General features: G+C 41.5%; 1 protein-coding gene across 1 annotated transcript; it reads right to left on the reverse strand.

The window, feature by feature from the left end:
• Positions 1–14731: 14731 nt before the first annotated feature.
• On the reverse strand, positions 14732–20328 carry ackr3a (atypical chemokine receptor 3a). Its single transcript, XM_080037679.1, has 2 exons — positions 20200–20328; positions 14732–17859 (listed from the first exon to the last, which is right to left on the reverse strand). The coding sequence occupies exon 2, from the start codon at positions 17783–17785 to the stop codon at positions 16628–16630; it is 1158 nt and encodes a 385-aa protein (XP_079893805.1). The 5' UTR covers positions 17786–17859; positions 20200–20328; the 3' UTR covers positions 14732–16627.
• Positions 20329–22276: the final 1948 nt, after the last annotated feature.

Consider the following 22276-nt stretch of genomic DNA (forward strand, 5'->3'; position numbering starts at 1 on the left):
TGCTACAAGCTGCTGTAATTTGGGTTAGTGTACTGTATATGTGCATTGCATTTCAAATGGTATTGGAGTTATGATGTTATTCACTGGGCTTAACCCCTGAAAGGCAAATCAAATAATTTAATATCATTTCAGAGATGAATAGAGCATTTAACCTGGCCCCCACTGGTTTCCTGAAACCCGAGCAAAGAAGAGGACTCCATAGAGGACGCTTCTTGTGTTTAATTTCCATTGCCAGGACATATCCCATGGCATTGAGACGGAAGAATAGAATGCAAAACAAATGGATGACAGTTGAGGATAAAGCTACTCGGTCAGCGGGAACAGAGGCACCAAAGGGAGATAAAATGTTCAGCCCAAATCCACAATCAGCCTTGACAAATTGCTTTCCTCGCTAAAGCAGAAACTATCTGAGAGACAAACAGAAACACTGGCAGTTCTGGAGGAGATCCACCCAGATGACGTTCAGCTATGCAACAAATCAGTGATGTTTTGCAGGCTGAGGCAGGGTGTTCCCTCATTAGGTTATGTAACCTTTAGCACTGGAAAACAAAAGCGGTTAGTGGTTGATTATGGTGGATTTCCCCAGAGTTAAATAGCCAGTCCTGTGGGTAAATCATTAAGTGCAGTAACCATGTAACTCTTAGATGCATTTTTATTTGTTGATATGAATCAATAAACTATGTACATTTTCTCAGTATATTGCATATACTTATTCCTGCAAGTGTAAGCATTTGTTTAAATTATTATTTTTTAAAATCTATAGCATTACTAAAGATTGTATCCTTGTTGGAACTTTAATGATTCCTTATGTAATGAATAGTAGTGTTACTTAAAGAAAATGTTCAACATTTTCGGAAATATGTCTTTTCGCTTTCTTAGCAAGAGATGAAAGGATTAAGCCCAGTCTTAAATCTGTATGGTAATTATGAAGCTGCAGCCAGCAGTTGGTTAGCTTAGCTTGGCTAAGCTTAGCTTATATCATATCAGTTTTGCTTATCTTATCTTATCCTAACTCACTCTCTAACTCTCATATAAGCATAGGCATATTTCTAGAGGCATACAATAAAAAAAGGATGTGTGCCACATACATTACGAAATGTAGCTCTCTCAAGGCCTACCTCTGTTTTTTGTACATTTAAAAAAGCATCTAGTCACTGACCTCTCCTGTCATTTTGGATACCTGCCGTTCTCCTTTGCCCTATAGTTGTGTCAGTGTGTTCCTACCGTTGCCAGTCACCTGATCCGCTCAATCACCAACACACCTGTTCTCCATTCCCTCGTTAGCTCCCCTGCATATAAACCAGCCTTTCTCTCTCCAAGTCTTCAGCCAGACTCTCTCATGTTCAATCCAGTCTTAGCGTGCCAGCCCTGTTTCTTGCCTACCTTTTCCACCTGCTTTCACTTTGCCTGCTTTGTTTGCCCTTGCTGACTGGTAACCTATTCCTGAACTCATTCCTTCAACTTCTTGCTGAGTAAAAGACTGATCACTCTCAAATGCTTTGAGTCCAACTTTATGAGTCCACATGCCTGTGCAGAACCGTAACGGCAGTAATACTATGACATTTTGTCCTTGCTTGAACTGACTGGAATTTTCCATATGGGGCAAATGTTATCTTAAGAAACACTGCAATGGTTCAGGAAAAAGAAGCTTGTTTGCTGTCATGAGAACTGATAAGATCCATATTATTTTAATTTTGTTTTGATGTTTTTCACATTTGTCAACATAATGAGGGACCACACATATTCTGTGATGATTTTATACTTGATCGCACTAAACAAACAATAGACGTTGACAAATGTAAGTGCTCACGTAACCAACGTGGTAACAGTGAAAGCAAACACGATATGGCCGATATCTCTGCAGCGTTTCAATAATAAATAAGAACAAACAGCAACAGCATCGATAACAACCACAATGCTGCTTGGGGCGACCTGAGTTTATCTGCAGTCGTCATGACAGCCATTAAAATTTCACTTGTGCATTCCTGTGGTATTGAGACACTCATGGATCCCTGGCAGGAATTTCCCCTGGCCCGCTCTCTGTTATTTCTGCTGTGTCCCTGCCCCTGCTTTTTGGAGGTGAGGGAAAGTTCAACCACGCCAAATCTGGAATCTAAAAGTGCTTCTCTATTTTTGTGCTCCTTTGCACTGTTTTCGACTCTTGTCCCGGGCAAGTTTTGGTAGGTTCCTGAATTTACAATGAAAGTAAAAAATAATATGACTCTGTTTGTTTGCGTGTCTGCCTGGATTTGCTTCACAGTATATTCAGTTCTGTGTCCAATCCTTTGGTTAATACAAAGGCAGAATATAATGAATACATAAAGGAATAGGATAACTGTGGCTATGATTATGGTAGTGACTATGGGAGTATCATTTTACTTGCAGACAAAGGGAACCTGTGAATAGCATCTCCAAATGATACATGAAAAACACAAAGTGATTCATAGTATTGGCAACGTCTCAATTTTCTGTGCTGGAGGATTATTATTATTTTTTTTTAATATAATGTGCTGTATAGCAAAGAGCAGGTCATTGCCATCAGGGGCCAATTTTCATCATTCTATCCAGAGCTGTCTCCGGGCTGTGTTCCCCGAGTGATTTATGGGTAAACATAGACTATAATAGATATCACCTTGACTGCATAAGGTTCTGTGAAATTTTCCATAAGGGGTTTGACATATTCAGTGATGGCAAAGATCAGGTGAATGGAGACATGGGTCGCAAGGGTGGGACTCTTAGGTTTTTTTTCCTTCTGCGTCATTCCTGAGGAGCAGCTGTAAATATCATGTCCAGATGTTATTTTGCAGGTTAGTGTGGACACTGCATTATCTTCCCTCTTTGCCCCTAAGCTTTCCTGATATCTGTTCTGCACGTATTATGATACTTGGAAAAGGCAGAGTGAATCATTTGACAACTCAATTGCTTCACTTTACAAGAGATTTACTTCGTAAAGCTGCCAAAATTATGAATCATTTTTGAAATAATTAATCATATGAATGTGGAAGCGATTGCTCATGACAAACTGTTCTGGTACATCACCAGATTCTGAGATTCCCCTCATCTCTATAGGATTTGATTGGATTTTCTCTGCATTGGTTCCCTCTCAGTGCTCTCATAGTGTCATTCTCAGTTGAGGTAGACAGCTGTTTTAAGCTAAAAAATGCTCAGAAATCTTAAGTGTCATAGCTAAGGGTTAGGGTTAGTTTGAAGTTGGAGACCAACACAGAGCTGAAAGGGAAATTAATATTGAACTTTGCCATTATTTAGTAATCTCCCATTACAAATCAGTTCATTTATAGTTTAAAACCCAACTGTCAAGCTTCTGTCCAATGCCATAATTCAACAAATATACTGTACATTTCACCTAGGAAATGATCTGTGAGGCCAGCATGAGTGTGAGCAATGACTCTCCTTGGAGTGTGTTGGTGTCCTTTTACCTCTAATGTTTTGACTTCACCATGCTCCACAGGCCCACTCTGGGTTATGTGCACACTTCTACTTCCATTTCACAAGTCAGCGTTGTTTGTCCCAGCAGATCGACCACGTACCACCACGGCCCTATGACACCCCTTTCATCAACACAGAATTCAAGTCAAGACATTTACGGCTGCAACTGTCACTCACTGGCTGGACTCTGAAGGCTGAACAGTAACTTAAGTCACAAAACATGATGTAACGGGGCAAATGTTATCACATTCCAAATGGTGACATTTATGTGATTACTTCTTATTTGTAAAGTCATGATACTCGGTACTCCTTCTATAGAGGAGTGGGATTTCTCCAGGCAGCATATGGCAGCTATATCAGGACCTTGCTGACTCCCTGACAGTGAGAGAAATGAGGTAATGCTTAATAGCACTGTAAACCCCAGCGGTGCCTTGTTCCTGAACCCAAACTGTAGCCCCCCTTCATTTTACCTTCATCACACTGACAGCGCAACAGGAACACACTTAGATGTAAGGATCATAACCCCATTAATCATTTCACTGCAAATGTTTGGTGAACACGCCCGGAAGGTAAGATAAGAGGCGGGACACTAAGACCCCAAGTGTTGTAAAAGACTTGGTTGTAAGGCGACTGCTGACCTGGAAAGTGACCATATAGCTGACTTGGACTGATTTTACCATTGCTTTGGGCTGATGGCCAGTAATACTATATAATGCTCTAACAACTACACCACGAGCGCCCACTCCCCCCAAAAAAATAATTCTTACAACCAAAATTGAGAGTAAAGAAAAAGTTATTTAGGCAAGATAAGACCATGCACTATATGCCATTTGAGAAGAGCCAGGTCATGGGAACATGACCATGAAGAGGGACCAAATGTACACTAAAGTACACTAAGCGTCTAATGACTGATGCTAATGGAAGAGCAGAGATGATAACGTTCCTCAGGATGTACATGTGTATGTCATGAACACCTTTACCACTGTGCTGACTTACAATGTCAGTCCTTCACAGCCCTCAGCTTGTAAATGAAACAGGCTAAAGGTGGAGCATGGAAGCACAAATCCGGGAGTTGATTTAGCTATCCGTTTATACATCGTTAAGCCTACCTGGAGTTTTTTACTGGGTCTGCCCTTGTGAGAAAGTGTAAACTGTGCTGCCATGTGTTCTCACCCAATGGAATGACAGGCACACACACATGCTCCAGACAGGCACGCACGGGTGAATAGGCTACCGCACATTAGTTGCCGCAACGACGTAGAAAGCGGCGAACACATGTGCTCGGACACATCTGTGCAACACAAGTCTTGATTAATATGTGTTTCGTTTGAAAGTAAAGGGCTGAGCCTTTGATATCTGTGTATCTGTGTTTCCATTACGAGGCCACCTACTCGGCACTATTTATACGCCGTACTGCAAACATAATCCTCATAGCGGGAGAAACAGGAGGAGGGGAATGAGTCTGGTGAGAATGGGTGGAAAGAAGTGGGAAAAAAAATGCCCAGAGATTTAATTAAGAATGTGGATTAAGGAACCGAACATAATTACACAGTGTAATGACAGAGTGGGAGGCAAAATGTTTTTCAAGCTCTGCGCAATGTAAAAGGGCACCTGTGTGTGTTTGGAGGTTGACCTGTGTTTGTATTTGTCCACCCCCAGAGTTAGGTCTGTGTGTGTCCAGTGCGTGGCCTGGTGTGGATCAGGTTTGCTGCCTGTGTGTGTGTGTGTGTGTGTGTGTGTGTGTGTGTGTGTGTGTGTGTGTGTGTGTGTGTGTGTGTGTGTGTGTGTGTGTGTGTGTGTGTGTGTGTGTGTGTGTGTGTGTGTGTGTGTGTGTGTGTGTGTGTGTGTGTCCCAGCCCTGGACCCCTGCTAGTGGGGCGAGTTGATGGATGATGCCTGGAAGCTCTGGAGCTGCAGACCGCTCATGAGTGCCGTCTGCAGCAGCTACCAGACAGTTATCGATGATGGACGCTTTAGAGTTTGTGTGCATGCGTGGATACGTTTGGGTGTGAGTGAGTGACAGGTTACGAATGGCTGTTGTGTTTCAGGTGTTATTCTAGAGTTATTGATTACAAGGTGACAGGCATGTAAAGGAAAGCTATTTAATACTGTAGCAGAGAGTGATGAAACACACACCGACGCACACCTCCTCCCTGAAACTTGTGTTTGTTCAAAACCCCCACTTCCCCCCTATAGGGTTACAAACCATATACCAAGTGTAAGTCCAGGATGGAAAGCCCAGCTTGGGTTGCAGCTTTTACTTGTGACATATCGACCTCAGTGAAAATGGCCATCCATCAATATACAACACAGGCAGGTATGAGTTTACAGACTGGACTAAAAAACTTGGGGAGAATGTGAATTAATTTGGTGAAATGTATGATGAGTGGAACACAAAAAATAGGGTTATTCCTGACAAAACCATTCAGTATATTGCGAAGACTTCTATATAAAGTTCAACAGTGAGCATTTTCAACGGGTACGGTAAGTTGTTTTGAGAACTATTTTGCTTTGAGTCTAGGCACAATGACAGTGCTAACATTGCTGACCAGGTTATGTTAACCATGTCCACTACATACAAATTAGAGTTGAGATGAAGGTGATTTAATTAATTAATGATCAGGTATTGTAAATTGTCCTATTTTGTAAGTTATATTTTGAAGTTTGGTTCAAATTGGGATGTTTGCAGAGTACAATATATGACATGTGCCTAAGTAGGCTCCTTTCATGTATTTTATGTATTTTTTCAAAGGGTCTTCACTTTCATAAAGGGGGTTTCCACTCAAAATGAAAATCAGACCCAAAGCACTCATATTCCATTTATTTCGCATTACCTCTATCTTTCCTGTCATCTTTCTGGCTTTTGTTTTTGTGATTCAAGCCCAAATGATGGTCCTTTGATTTTCCATGTTATGAAGGTAACTTAATTGGACAACTCTGCAAATAATCAAGATCATACATTTACTTTCAACGAGATGAGATGCTGCAAAATAAATTCTGCTCCAGGTTTGTTTTTCATGTGTCTTGGTTTTGACTACATCTCTATCCTGTGCTCTTTTTGTCGATCCACTGCCCCTCAGTTCCAGACGATGACTGTAAATTAAACATCAGAACCAGACCACTGGTCTGTAAATGAATCATACATAACCAGAAATTTTTTAAGTTATGTATTGTTCATAGAATCAATTTGATATACCACATGTCCAGATAGATGGCCTTGTATAATAGTGCTACTTACTTCATTATACATTTTTGTGTTTTGCCTACAGCTCCCTGTTTCAAAACCCCTTGTTTTTGAACAATGAAATGATGAAGCAAAGAAAACTGGTCACTGAGACATGAGGGAGACACAAACGTTTCTTTCACACTGAAGAATAAACCCAAGTTCAGGATCTAAAAAAATATTCTATTCATAACTAAAGGCCAGAGGGGAAATACAATCTGTGGCATGTTATCATTTGGTCAATTGTGCTGTTGAATGGTGAGATTTGGTGTCACGCACGCAGACATTGGGCGTGTCAGCTCTCAGCTTCCCCACCCAAACCACCCTCATCCACCCCCGGAAACTACAACTTCCTCCCCCATTCATCTCCCTGCGATTTTGTTTTATTTCTCAGGAGCTGTTTTACAAACTCATTTGTCAAGCCACACAAAAGTGTATTGAGCCCTGTGAAACCAAGCCTAGGAAAACAGCGACAAGGAAAGTCTCCTTTACATACACAAAGGAAAGATTAACGGAAACAGCGAATCAATTCAGTTTTGAGGTCACAGCACGGGAGTCCAACCTCAGCCACAATGAGAAGTTTCAGTTTCAGAATCACAGTCAAAAGCTGTTCATCTTTTCTTACGGGTGTGTTTATGCATACTCATTATGGATTCTGTCTCATCGCAGCAGGGTGCATGATGTGCACCCTTGGAGTCTGTAACCAAAAAAGGGGGAAGATTTGAGAGAGTTCCAGGGAAGCAGTGAAAGTTTCCCTCAGAGGTGGAGGGGGAGAGGGGGGGTGTAACTGGGGTGTTATAGAGGACGACGAGGAACCTCTTGTTAAAGCCAAGACACTCTGAGGTGCTTGTTGAATGACATGCAGACATTCGTTTTCACCTCGGGGTGTGAATTGTGTGTGTGTGTCGATGAGAGAAACTCCCTGTAAGTCGATACCGTGCAGAGTCGATCTGCTCTGCTCCCCAGAAGAGAAGAAAAGGGAAGCAGAGGAGGAAAGGAGACCGAGATGTTTTTCTTTTCTCCTCAATGACAGACAGACATAAACACTGACACATCATCGCTGACAATAATTGTTGAACTAACGTTCTGTACATACACTACAGTGTTTGGGATAAGCAATGTGAATTGGTGATGGCTAGAGATGACATGTAATGCAATGTAACAATAACAGCAGCAATAAAGTCTAAACACAAAAAAAGCTGGTGCAATGCAGTATCTATTCATTGCAACAAAAGCAGGATTTCATTTTTTTGTGTATATGTTAAGGAATACAAGGCTCTTAATTAAGGTAAGGGAAAGATGGTTGTCTTGTTCAAAGCAGAAAGAGATACATTTTTTCCCAACCTTCACACTTGAAAAAAAAACCTTACCACAAAACATATTCCAGGCAAACTTATAAACTTATTATAAACTAAACTTTAAATGGTAAATAAATGGTACATAGGAGACTGTTCACATAGAGACAAAGGTTTTGATTTGGGATATTTTTTTTTTCTTTTGGTATGAACTGAATAAACTGTAAGTTGGGTCTCACAAAGCATTATACATGACTAGTGTATTCTCGCCCCAGTGACCTTGTGACGGAGAGAGCAGGTGTAGAGAATGAGCATGCACCGTCAAAATTACAATCTTTCACTTTGTACCATCTCTTTTCCTTTGTTTCCCTCCATGATTGTGTTGTAATAACACTAACTTGGGGATATTGCTTTACACGGAGCATAGTTTTGATAAATCCAGGTGTTGTAATGACACTTAATAACTTCCAGGCGAAACTCAAATAAGATGAATTACATATTTGGCAACAAACAGCATACTCTGTGTAGTTTTATATTGGCAAGCATTCAAATGTTAAATTTTTTAGGTAAGATACATTCCATGATTGTAATGAAATTATAAGAATGAAGGAAAACAGAATTGCTATTTCGGCCACGCCAAAAGCCCTTATCATATGATTTGGGGGATTTCCATGTTTTCACCTAGTATTTCACGCTCCAGTGTTGTAAAACAAATGACATAGACCTATAGTTTCATGCATTTTTCAAAGCAAATCTGAAAAGAAGAAGATTATGGGGGTGTAAATTCCCCCCTCTGCGTGAGTGGTGCTGTATTTCCAAGCCTCACAAAGTCTTGTTTTTCAGGAAAGATCCCATCAATGTGCCATGTCTTGCAGGGGAAGAAAGACTGAGGAGAGGCAACTGCAAGTTTATGAAGCTTATTAAAACTTGGTCCTGGTACACTGATGTCATGTTTACTTGACTGGGACGCGCTGCTTTTGTCTGAACAAACAGCAGGCATGTTTTCTTTTTTTCTTTTCTTTTTTTTCAGTGGAATGCCAGAGTCTGACCCCAGACAGGAACGAAAAGAGGACATTCGTCTGCTCAAACATCAGCACCACAGACAAAACATCACATGCAGCCAAAAGCTGGTATTTTCTTTTGTCACTTCCAGAGGAGCTCGTAAAGCCGATACTATACTTTTGATTCTAGCTGTTCCCTGTTGACACGCACTGTAGGCCGAGATAAAAGTGTTTCAACACCTTTATTCTATCATCCTCTCTCGAGGGAGCCACTATAAGCTATCATTACCTGCAGTCGGTCTCAAAGCAAGTCATTCATTATCCATCTAGGAAAAGGGGGTGATTTGACAAAGTGAAAAAGTATGATAAACATAACCAAACTGTGTACAACAGTGAGAATATTTTTTTAGCTTTGCATATCGTAGCTCTTTGGGTGTTACAGGGGGGTTGTTTGCGTTATGATGTAATGTCTTACACTCCATTCTCATTACCCACACACCAGAGACATAAAACACTTTATATGGAAAGATAAGAACACAGATTTTCTACATCAGTTATGGTTGAATAAAGGAAACGTGATACTTTCACATGTTACAAAGTTATAATCTACCTCTGTCAAAATGCAGACACATTTCTGGGTGTGCTTATCAAATGTACCACAGACATTTGTATAATAACACAGGCAAATGGTTTTATATGGATTTGTGTGCCTTCGTAAGCTGTAAAGCAGCTGCCTTCTCTTCTCTTGACACGTCTTTGAAGCTTGGTCAACGGCTCAGACACGAGCGTGCCGCTGAGCTGATGGAGTGGAGGGGCGAACTTAAAGTTACACATGATGGGTGAGCCTTTAAAGCCGGCTGGATGGTGGATGAATTAGGTGATAGCTAAACACCGGAGCCGTAGCGTGGTCACGGAGCGTGGTATAAATCAGCTCCCAGAAATATTAAACCTTCGCAGCCATGTGTGTCTGGCCTCTACAGTTACATTTGCGGATCTGGAAGAGATTAGGGGTTTCTCACACTGACACGAAAGGCATGGGATGGTTTATGATGGCTAGAGCATTATCAGGCACGAGGTGGGTAGAAGGCGAGAACATCGCAACCCATTATTTATGGTACATGTGAAGCTTATTTTGGAGCACTCTGTGTTCAATCTGTGTTTGGACCGTAAATAAGAGTAAGATGTGTTAGTTGTTGGATGTCTTAGCCAAGCAATCTGAATGGGACAATTAGAAACATGGATATTGTCTTTTATGTTTTTAGACAATACAGAGTTACTTCTTAACATACAGTGCATTGCTATGGTATACTCTTGGAAAGGTTTTATAAAAGCCATTTTAAAGCCTTTTTTATGTTGGCAATGGGCAGCTGATTTCAGTTAAAAGCAAATAAATATTTCTTACCCAACACCAAACAGCCAGACACATAAAGTTAGCAACTAGCTAGTGAACAAAGTGAAGCATTTAGCAGCTAAAGAACCAGATATTTCCTTCTGGAGTTTGGTGGAGACCACAATAGAGCGAGAGTGAACACTGGACTTATACTAGTCTGTTAGTCTTTTGTAGTATGTTTGTCATATCAATTCATTACTGCAGGTATATATTCTCTATTGGGTACTATTTTTGCAAAATCCTTATTGTCCTTATTATAATGACGTATAAAAGGTCATCCTCCCAAATGTCAAAATATCCTATTTCTGACTTCCTCCCTAGCCGTGCAAAGTCTTTTGTTTTGTTTTTATTTGCCCCAATTTTGATATCCATCTTTAAGTTGTATACATTCACACGTTTTTACAGTAACATCTCCTTCCAGAAACATTGTCCCTGTTTACTCCACCAATATTCCACAGAACCCACTTTATCCAAATTTAAACAATATAAACTTCAATTGTATTGGTGGAGGCAGATATATCATAACCTACACAAATAAAACCAAAACCCATACATCATACCAATAAAAGTTAATGAAAATATATGTTGTTGTTTTTTTAATGCGGAATTTGGTTGACCCAACGCCCTCTGTTGCTCGCTCTGTTTCTCCTTGTCAGAAACAGAAAATATTGTGTGTGTGGGCATTAGTCCTGAACGCAGCAACATAAATTCTTGTCTTTGGGTTGATGTATTCCAGTGCACACAAAGAATCTGCCCTCATCTTAACGTTATCAGGCCTGCTCTTCGAAGGTCAAACAAGCCTTGACTTTTATAAATTGACGTGTGTGCCATTGGTGCTTTTTGATCCAAAAAATTCAGGTTGGCTGATCTTTTAACTCTTTATTTTACCCTTTTCCCCCTTCGACTGAACATCTGTCCAACATCTGGCCATATAGCACTTGTCCTTCCCTCCTGGCGTGAGTATAGCCACAGAGTGTTAGACTAACCCTATCCTCTTACTTTCTTTAGATTCACACCAAAATCTCCCAGTGAGCACAAGCAGCTGCCGCTTTCTCGCTCTGCTTCATTAATAATTCAAGACCCCTTTATTCGCCTTAAGTCTTCATATAGAATTCCTGCCAGACCGAGCGAAGCAAGCACTGACTTGAGTGGGAATTGAAATGTTTTGAAATGCGTAGAAATAAACCAGAAATAATGTAAGTTATATTCACAACTACACATTTATTTGGTGTTTTTGCACATTTAGCCTACATTAAATAGTCTTCTCCTGAAGAGACCATTAAAAAATCCAGTCCTTCTAAATTACTTTTCACCTCTGAACCTCCTCCCTGTATTATCATTCATTAATCTTATCTCTCCTCAGCAAAGTAGGCTATCATGGTGCCGTAATGCTATACTCCTTTAATTGCCTTCATCTCTGGGCCAATTCCTTTAAATCAAACTCAAACAGATAGCCCCATTAAGAATGTAATGTAACTCATAAACAAACCAGTCATGTGAATAGCCAGGACCACTGAGCTTATTTAATGAATCTCTCAAATATTGCTGTAAATCTTTCCTTTTTCTTTGGAGAGGACAGATTTATGTTCCTGTATGGAATCCAAATAGTGACAAAAACGGCAAACAGTGAGCCTGTGTCTTAGAAGTGAAAGGGTTATGAGGTAAGGCCTCTCAGAGTTAACCCGTGTGTAACCACTTTCACATTTTACACACAGTATATTATTTGGGTTTTGCGTAGAAGAATGGCACACCAGTGTGTTTGACGCAAGTGTGTTTGACACATCCTGTATTATCAACTTGTAATGGGAACAGAGGAAAACAAAACACTGTATGATAATCGTCAAACTGTAAAAAGGAAGCAATCGCTTCAGAGCAAACTGTATAAGCACGCCAAGTAAAACACACGCCATTTAGTCCTGCAGCGGCAGAAGTTTATGTTACACTCAGTTCAGTGTATTCAGACCTGACTGCAGCACCTGAACATGCACTTTATTGGAGGGGGGAGTAGGGAATAATGCCACATCTGAAATTTTAATTAAAATGTACTTCAGGGAGAAATACACCTGATTGCTTTGGGACCCAGGGTCAAAAGGTGGATCAATAATGCTTTATGTCTGTGCAAACATCACAGATGATGTTTAAGCCCATGGCATTGAGGGAAAAAACAACAATGAATGAAGCGCCCCAGACTTTCAGGGGCCCGATACGTGGGGGATATTTTGTGATTTACTGATCAGTATAACCTGCATTGGGAAGGGCTTCAAAGGGTTATTCCATCCATTGTACACATCACCAAGACAGTTTACAAAAAAAACTTTATTTAATGAAGCAAAAGAGCTGCAGACTGCAATTTTAAAAAGGGAAAGAATCTGTGGCTGCTCCATATCTCTACTTGAGGCTGGCCGTTCAAGGCTATAGAAGTTGTTACGAGCAAAACAGACCTACGGCCAAACCTTGGGTCAGTAAAGTTGTATTGTCGGTAATGTAACTGCAGAGGAAGAGGAATGCATAGAATGAAAATCTATTTCCCAACAATGTTACACTGTGGGAGTTTTATGGGAAATAAGTTGTGCAGTATTTGAGTTGATACTATGCTTAAATGGTGCATATTCTTAAATGTTCCTACATTTTCCTTTTATCAAAAGACGAAAGAGTGGGCTTTACCAGTGGTTCACTTTTTGAATGGGAACAGCTTGCAAGTTAATCCAGCCTTCCCTTTGTCAGAAAAAAAACAATCTGCATTCCATAGCAACAAAGCTGTCTTACTTAGACATTATTCGGTGGAAGTTCACTGACCTGGAGCAAACCATCATCGGGTTGCAACATCAGGAAGATATTGACAGGGTTCAGGTCAGACGAGTTAGTCTTTTGTGGGGAAGATCCTTCACACAAAGAAGGAGATGGAGGCCATGTTTTTTGACAGAGGTGACACACGCCGGGAGGGCTGAGAGATCAAGGCAGTGTCACAGGGCATCATCGGCAGATCACTCTCTTGGGTTTGACCTTTGGAAATCCCTGCACAGCTTCCTCATCACAGTAATCTATGACACTGGCCTTCCTGTGGTCCGGCATGGAGGAGAGCTAATCTGCCTTTTCACTCGCCAATAAAAAAACAAACACACATCCTGTCAGCATGACTGTACTTGCCTCAAGGGCACTGCAGCTGGTGATGGGACCAGATACTGTAAAAGGAGGCCATCATGGCACTGGAAATCTGTAGGTAAGAGGTTCCTTTAAACTTTAAAAAAAAGAAAGGATGTGCATGTATAATTATTTTCAGATGTTTGAGAGAGGAGACATACAAACAAGAAACAGGTGAACAAATGTCTCTTGAGGACTCAGTGTTATTGGTAACTTTCTACTTTTTGTTGTAAGGACACAAATGACAGTGACTCCTCTGTTTAAAAAAATAATAAATAAAATTAAATTAAAAATGTATCCATTTCCTAAGGCTAGGTGCGAACAACTGGAAAAAGCTGAATAAACACGCCTCTCCCCAGGCACAAATGACGGTTGACCTAGGCAGAGAGATCTCCCAGGCAGATCACCGCATCCCTCCGCCCAGACGTAGTGGCTGGTCCTTCCATGGGGAAAGGGGGAAAGACTAAAAAATGTAGCCGACTGAAGAGGAGGGCTGGAGAGCTGTCTCATATGATGAGGTTAACAGCGACAGGGTGCCGTCTCTCTGACTTGACAGAACGTTACGTACTGGGGGTAAAGGAGTAAAATACTGATATGTCCTCCCCATGTGACAATATTACACAACACTATTACTATGCACCCGTATAAACCCTTTGAGTTTTTGGGGCACACTAGCACCTTTTGAAATGAAAATGTTTCATTCTTGTCACTCTAAATGAGGAAACAAATCACAAACTAATTTAAAACTTCCTCAACTGACCCGCATGGTAGAAGAAAAAAAAAGTCAAGAGGGTGCCTTTAAATGGTCAAGATGACAGTTCTTTCTTCAGCTGTATGAAAGAGATTGGTGTGACAATAAATGATAAGTGTGTCTTCTCTGTCACACTACAAGGCCGGCCCATGTTTAATAACTGAACCGTGATTGGCCCAGAGTAAAGTGCACAAGTGACATGACGGATGGAATAAACCACACAAAGGGATGTTATGTTTTCGCAGAGTCTGGATGAGTTTGTTTGTTGTGTGTGAAATCAAAGCGGCACATGGGGCGGCTAAAAGCTTTCCATCGGAGCTTCCAAGTTAAGACACAAGATATTTTAGGAATCTCCAGGCCTGGAGGATATTAAATTGAGAGATTATTTTGACAAGAACTAAAAGAAGTCGCCGAGGCAAAACATTTTCTCTGTATTTAATATATAACAAAACACATGTTACAAATTACAATGCCAAAGGAATGCTTCTGTTCTTGTAGACACATGTTCGCGTCTCCAGTCTTTTTTGTAATGGCAACTTGATATCTCTTCAGTGTAAAAGCATATATACGGGTGCAACCAACAGCATAACACAATATGATGTTTTCTCCAACATACAGTGAGTAAACTGTACAACTCAATGTTTGTGTGACACATAACAATTCTCTCTCTTGGTTTCGAGCTGTGGCAAAAACACACACAAACTCTTAAAATACAATGCTGTGATGTTTGTTGTTATTTTGTCCTCAATAAACACTTGGTTGTTGCACACCACAGATGTGCCTGCCTACATGGAATGAGTGAAAGCTATTCATTCGTGTAATTTGCTTATAAAAGATTTAGCCGTCCGTAGCCTGTGTGCTGATGCGGCAGGATTAATACCACATGGACGTGTGCATTCTGTGCGCTATTAGCACTGAAACAAAACAAAGTAACAGTACAGTACATTACTCGATATTGTAAAATTCAGAAGAGGGAGAAGCTACATCTATCTGCTCTTTAAGCTCCTCAGTAGTCCCAGATGAAGCCTGCAGACAATTATTTGAATTTACACATTTGCAGTTTGTATGATGTGAATTATTGGTAAGCACAAGATTTAAGGTGTCTTTCAAGGAACAATTTGAACATTTGAGGAATATGATTACTTTCTTGCCGACAAAAAGGCCAAACATTACCACTATCACGTCTGCATTAGATGTAAAGCTAAAGCCAGCTTTGGATTTGTTGGGCTTAGTTTAGAACAAAGATCGGCGGAGGACAGGAAGTTGCTGCGTCTGACCAAACAAAATCCCCTAAACAAACTTATCTAAAATAGTTTTCACACTATTGGTTTTGTATCGTATGTACAGTATGATAAAACAATACAGATTTAATGTGTTAATCATTGGGCATGAGAGGTGCTGGTAGGCAGATTTGGTTGCCTTCAGACAGAGCCAGGCTAGCTGTTTGTTTCCCCCATGCTTTAGGCCTTCATGCTAAGCTAACCTCATATGTATGGCATGGACATACAAGTGGTGTCAAAAGTCAAAACAATTTTTTACTTACATTATGCAACACAGAACACACACGTTTTTTGATGGCTTCGATTTACGAACCTTGGTCGCAAGAAATAATTAACTCACAATTGATTTACAGTACAATATATATCTGGAGGAATCAGCCTATACGTGACATGAGGTTACGATTAAAAATAAGACAGCAGGACTGAAACACCAAGCCGGTCAGTGGCATGATGACTGACATGATGAAGCAGCATGGGATGAAGCGGAGCACTGAGCAGATATCAGTGTGTGAAGACTTTGAATTACAGAACCAAAGAGGCAAAACAGTTCCAATGTATAAATATAAATACAACTTGATACAAAAAGATTAACAAATATTACACTGCCGATACTGTAGATATTCAATGCCCGTCAGATTATGCACAGCACTCACAAACACTGGCACACTCACGCTAACACACTCACGCTAACACACACACATACACACTAACAATACAATCCTATACACATAGTACAGTCAATGATTTTACACATTAGCCGGCACTGTTTTGGCTTTATAAATGAATGACACTATACATATGATTTCAATATCAGCTGTAATAATAAAAACGGCTTTCTAAGTGCTTTTGAATCAGTCCATCAAAGTTGATATTAGCCCGTCAAACCTTTCTATTTCTTGACAAGATGTTCAGTTTTTTTTAAAAGGATGCTGGATCAACTTTTTTTTCTCTCTTTTTTTCTTTCTTGTCATCTAACGTTGAAACCCAATGCTGACAATGTCCAAACACATCAGTTATACCATACATTTACATTACATTATAGTCATTTACATTTAGAAAAACAGTGTTTAATAAAATACTGCTGGAGTTTTGTAATTTTTTTAGATTTGCGGTGGATTGTCCACAGCTACAGCGGAGTACTCGGTCTCAGACATGTTGTTTGCATCGATGAGTCTCGCCAGGCCCGTACTCGTGGAGTATTTAAAGATAAAGGCCTTCATGAGGTCATAGCGGTAGTTTCTGTTGATGAAGTTGTAGAGGATGGGGTTGAAACAGCAGTGGAGCAGGGACAGGCACTGGGTGAGGTGCAGGGCCACATAGATCACATTCTCCAGGCCGCAGGTCAGAGGCACCAGGCCCAGCTGAGACAGGGAATCAGCCAGTAGCACGGCGTGGTACGGCCCCCAGCAGCCCAGGAACACCACGATGTAGGCTAGGATCACCCTGCGGCTCACGCGACGCTCCTGCTCCACTGTGGAAGACGACTGAGAAGAAAAGGAAGAAGAGGAGCGGTTGAAAGCCCTTGCCAGCAGCATGTAAAACACGGCGATGACGGGGAAGGGCAGTGCAAAGCCCAGCAGGATGAAGCTGAGCTGCACGCCCACCATCCACTCCCTGGGGTTGTCCTCCGGGTACACGGGCCTGCACAGCATGGCGTCCCCGTGCGCCGACTTCACCGTTTGCAGGAAGTAGGTGTCCGGCAGGGAGGCCACCAGAGCCAGAAGCCACACCCCTACGCAGGCCACGCGGCGCATTAGCTTCCTGCTAACCCCTCGCTCTCCTCCGCTGTCCCCCCCGTGCGTCATGGTCACGCTCAGGTATCGGTCCACGCTCATGCAGGCCAGGAAGAAGATGCTGCTGAAGAGGTTGACGGAGAACATCAGGTGGACAAGTTTGCACGCCACCTCGCCAAAGGGCCAGTGGCCGTGCTTGGCCAGCGAGATCACCCACACGGGCAGGGTGATGCACACGCACAGGTCAGCGACCGCCAGCTGGGTGATGTACATGTGCGTCTCGTGGCGAGGGGCGGAGTTCCCTTTGCCGCAGATGTTCACCCAGAGGACCAGAGCGTTAGCCGCCACGCCCACGACGCAGATGAACGTGTAGAGGACGCACATGGAGTAGAGCAAAGCGTTGCGGTTGAAGGCCGTGGAGCACACCATGGTGTCCACACTGGTGATGTTGCTGAAGGTTTCAGAGAAGTTTAAGGTCCCCAACGACTCCCACAGGTCCTCCATCTCACTGGTGCTCAGGCTCATTTTTCAGCAATTGGGGGGGGGGGGACCGCAGACCAGCACCGGGTAACACACACCAACTCTGACTAGGACGGATCCTGTGAAAACAAGACATCAACTCAACATTTTGTGTAGAGTACATTTATGTGGATTAAAGGTACAACACCTAAAGGGCTACCAGTGTTTTTTTCAGTTTTTTTTTCATTTAACCTTCTGGTATCATATTCATGAAGCAATTTTCCGTCACATAACGCAAGGCTTACTTTACCCATGTGGACTTGGAACCGCATAAGCTAATAAAACATACAGCCACTTGTGGTATGCCACCAGATCCTGGAGAATTTTAATGTGGTTAACTTGTTAAAACACTGTTTTAATAGAGGCTCGCTATTGCCGTGTCACAAACGTATGGGGTTTCTCTGTGATTGATGTGCAGTCGGGGGGCAGTACAATAAATGTTTACATTAGCTCGTCTAGCACCGAGTGCAGATTAGACATAAGGAAGTGGGATCGAGATATCTAAACAGGGTGTATTTCCGGAGCATTCCTCCTTGCATTCCAAGATAAAGCACTGGTCAGCCTGGGAAACCTGATGCCATTTAAAAGAATGTTTCCCTTAACCTACTTGTTGTGGTTAAAAAAGAAAAGAAAAAAACCTGTCTTGCTCTTGAAGGAGAGGGTGAGAGGAGGAGCTGTCACCAACCAGATGATCAAAGACAAGGCATGCTCATAACCTTGAGCACGTCATTTTACAACATCTGAATCTCATAACGCAGGGAACACATGCACGCAATTTCAAATACAGGGGTGCATTAACGCTGGGAGTAATTTGGCTGCAGTCTAAAAGGGGCCACTGATGTGTCTAACCCCGCCACGGCTTCACATTCACAGCTTTTTCTCCCTGTGATGTCTCACTCAGCTCTCCTAACTGGCAGCCTGCCACAGCGCCAGAGATCAGAGGTGAAAGGCAATAGATCAAAACCAGAACACGAGTTAACCCCGCAGTTGCCCCTGGCTGACTTGTACGCCCACAGAGTGAATTGTGTGCAGGGAACAGCGGGTGTGCTCGACGGGCCTGCAAAACAGTCGGACCAAGGTTAAAACGAGGGTCACTGACCATTGGGTGACACAGCACGCAGGAAAGCAGTGAAATGCGACCGCCTCAGACATCTGTCTGTGTGGGACACTCGACTGGATAATTGGCACAAAGTCACAGACGATGATGAAAGAAAAGGTACAGCGAAGAGATGTAGGCTATACACAAGGACACCTGGAATATATTAAGAGGTGCAGCTGTCTATAGTGTCAACTTATACCTCTGCTCAAGCAAAGTTCAGGGGCAAACATTTTACTTCTTAATCCTTAACATGAATTTGTAAGTCATTCTTTTACAATTTGGTATTTGGCCACTTCTACTTAGTAAAGGTCTAATCCATCAATGATTGTAAGCAGTTTCGGCAAATTTCAGCAAACCTGACATGCAATTAAACTTTGAATTATTTTGAGACACAGGCAAGTGCTATTCATTCTAATAGGGTGATTTTCTATGCTGAGATAATCCTTCACAATGGTCACTGTCTAATTCCCTTATATTATATGGAAAATACCTGGAGGTGCCAGGTAGCCCCATGGGCATCAAGCTAATTAACCTTTTAACACCCGGACCGTCAGATAACAGAGGCAGCTCGTGCACAGCCCATCTCTCCCTCTCTCTCTCTCTCTCTCTCTCTCTCTCTCTCCCTCTCTCTCTCTCTCTTTCTCTCTCTCTCTCTATCTATCTCTCTCTCCCTCCCTCTCCCTAACCCCCTTTCAACCCGCAAGCATCCAGTTACAAATTAGCTGAAAACGTCTATTGTTACTCAATACACACAAAATAAAAGCGATTGAAGCGAGTGGAGACCATTCTTCATGTGCTAATGACTTCAACAAGAATGGTAGAGCAGGTGCAGCATGTTTGTCAGAAAATGCTTCCGTCAGGTTTTTTTCCTCCACTTAAAAGCTATATTTGGGAATAATATCGTCACTTTTTTAAAGGAGGTTCTCGCCTTGAGCGTCGTTCAACGCACAAGTAGGCTGCCGATGATCCCAAGCTGCTGCTGACGGGAAACAAAACACAATGTCATTGTTGTCATTGTTGACTTCTATCAGGCTGGAAACAAACTTGTCTTATCTGATGCCAGCTTGGTATACAGTAGCCGGACTCCTTGTTTAAACGGGGAGGCAAACAAACCGCGCAGAGAAGATGGAGCAACGGAATTACCAAAATATAAATGCTCTAAAATAAAAACCTGAAGTCTCTAATATATTAAGCACGTGATTTTATCCCTGTTTGGTAGGCCAGTATGTGATAATAAGAATAGATATTTTAGAAATCCCAGAAACTACCTGTACATACGTACATTTATCCAGGTACACATGAGCTCCGTCAAGCAGCTTACCTGGTTCTGATTCCTCGTCCCTCGCTGAACCGTCTTGCTCCTAAGAACAGATTCCGTTTAGTTTTGGTGCAGAGTGAGGAGTAACTTCAACTCCACTGAAGGAAACTTGTGTGCGCGCTGCCCTCCGCCTCCTTCAATGAATCTGAGCCTGTTCCTTGTCCTGCACTTGCTGATACTCGGAGCTACGCCTCCAAGGCTGGTCCTAACAAATATGCGTATTGACATGGCATCGCCTCAGGCGTTTAACAACTAGCAAGCAGCCCGTTGAGTTTCGACTTGGAAGCAGAATAAAAGCAGTATTTCCTGCTTACGACGCTTCGTGTACCTATTACACGATGCAAAATGTGCACATTGCAGAACACACAATGGGTAATTCAAGCATGTTTTTATATGGCGCCTAAAAAAAGGACCTTTTCAGAAATTGACTATCATGTAACAAAAATGCAAGTAGGCATATGTTCTTTACAATTATTTTTGTTATGATTTAGTGACTGCTATAAATGCCAACATATAACAAATAATTATATGTTTTCCTTGAAAAGTATGCCTTGTATGCCTAGCATAATATTCTACATTGATATTATGATAGTCAACTTTTCAAGAAAATGCAATGATATTATATTGCTTTCTTATGATTAAGCTGCTGCTATTCATTTGGGTTATAATGCATAATATTACATAATAATACATTCATACCATTCACAATAACAATTAACATCAAACTATATATTTTACCACATGCAAGTTGTACTGTATATGGCATGCAAGGCTGTGTATCTAACTTCCTCAATCATTCATCATGTTAAGTGTCTTTGACACAATATTCATCATTATATAAATCATATAATCTCATGTAGGGAAGTAGACAGGTGGATGTAATGCCAAGTCTCAAGAATCATAAGAAAAAAACAAATTAGTAGGGGAGAACGGGGTAATCTGAGGCATCGGGTAATCTGAGCCACCCCCTGTATCTAGGCAACGGAAAACATTTGTGGTCATGTGAGATATATGTTTTCAAGCCCCTCTCATTTCCCCATGGCCCTGAAAGAGAGGACCTCATGGTGTAGTGGTAAGCATGTTTTTTTCACCAAAATAGGTATTTTGCATGTAAAAGTAAATTTTCTTGCTGTCAACTTAATCAACTGTTGTGCCAAAGCAAATGTATTCACATAGAAAAACTTCTATCATACGTGTTGATGAACTACCAACATATGAAACCATGTGATGCTGATAACTGAAGATTGAGCCTGAAATGCTAAGAGAGGTAGTTTTTTCTCAAATTGTGGTGGTGGGGGAAAGTCAGCCACTGTCTCACTTTCCCCCACCATGAGGCACAAGTTAAGTTTAGTCTTAAACATATTTTAATGTAATATTACATGACATATGTTTTATTTTAATGTCATACACATTGTAGAAAAGCCATCATGCCAAGGAAATACACCAGGAAGACGACCTGGGGCAACCACACGGAAAGAGCACCTTCTCATCTTTCCCTGTAACCTTCAGGGCTGGAATGTAGAGTAGGCCTAGTTGTAGAGTATGACAGGCTGATGTTATAATCCAGTTGGGTCTTCTCCTGTGTTCTGAGTCCCAGGCTGTTCTCGCTGGTTCTGATTTTCCTATGCTTTGACCCCCAGACACTAGCTGGCTCTAAGGGTCCTGTGTTCTGACCCCCAGACTGTGTTCTAATCTAACTGGTTCTATCTTTAATTTGAATCTTATTAAAACATTTTGAATTATAATATGTTGTATTTGATTTTGTTCAGAGTTACTTTCAAGTGTTTAGAAAATTTGCTTTGCTTAATTGACCAAACCCCATCATTATTTTACTAGTCCGACATTAGTTCTGGAATGTGTGGCTAGCTTTCAGGATTCTTACTGTTACAATATGTGTTGTTATGGTAGTTTCAAAGTGGAAAAAGTAAGTGGATCAGTTTACCCCACAGCTAGGGTAAAGTGAGCCACATGACAACTTTTTTTTAAACAATCATATTTTCACTGCCCTTTGTCTTGAAAAAATTCTGCTAATGCCCATTTCTAGGAAACATCCTGAATTAATGGGAAATGTGTCAATTTG

The sequence above is a fragment of the Ammodytes marinus genome, assembly GCF_949987685.1.
Source record: "Ammodytes marinus genome assembly, chromosome: 12".
NCBI classification, from domain to species: Eukaryota; Metazoa; Chordata; class Actinopteri; order Uranoscopiformes; family Ammodytidae; genus Ammodytes; species Ammodytes marinus.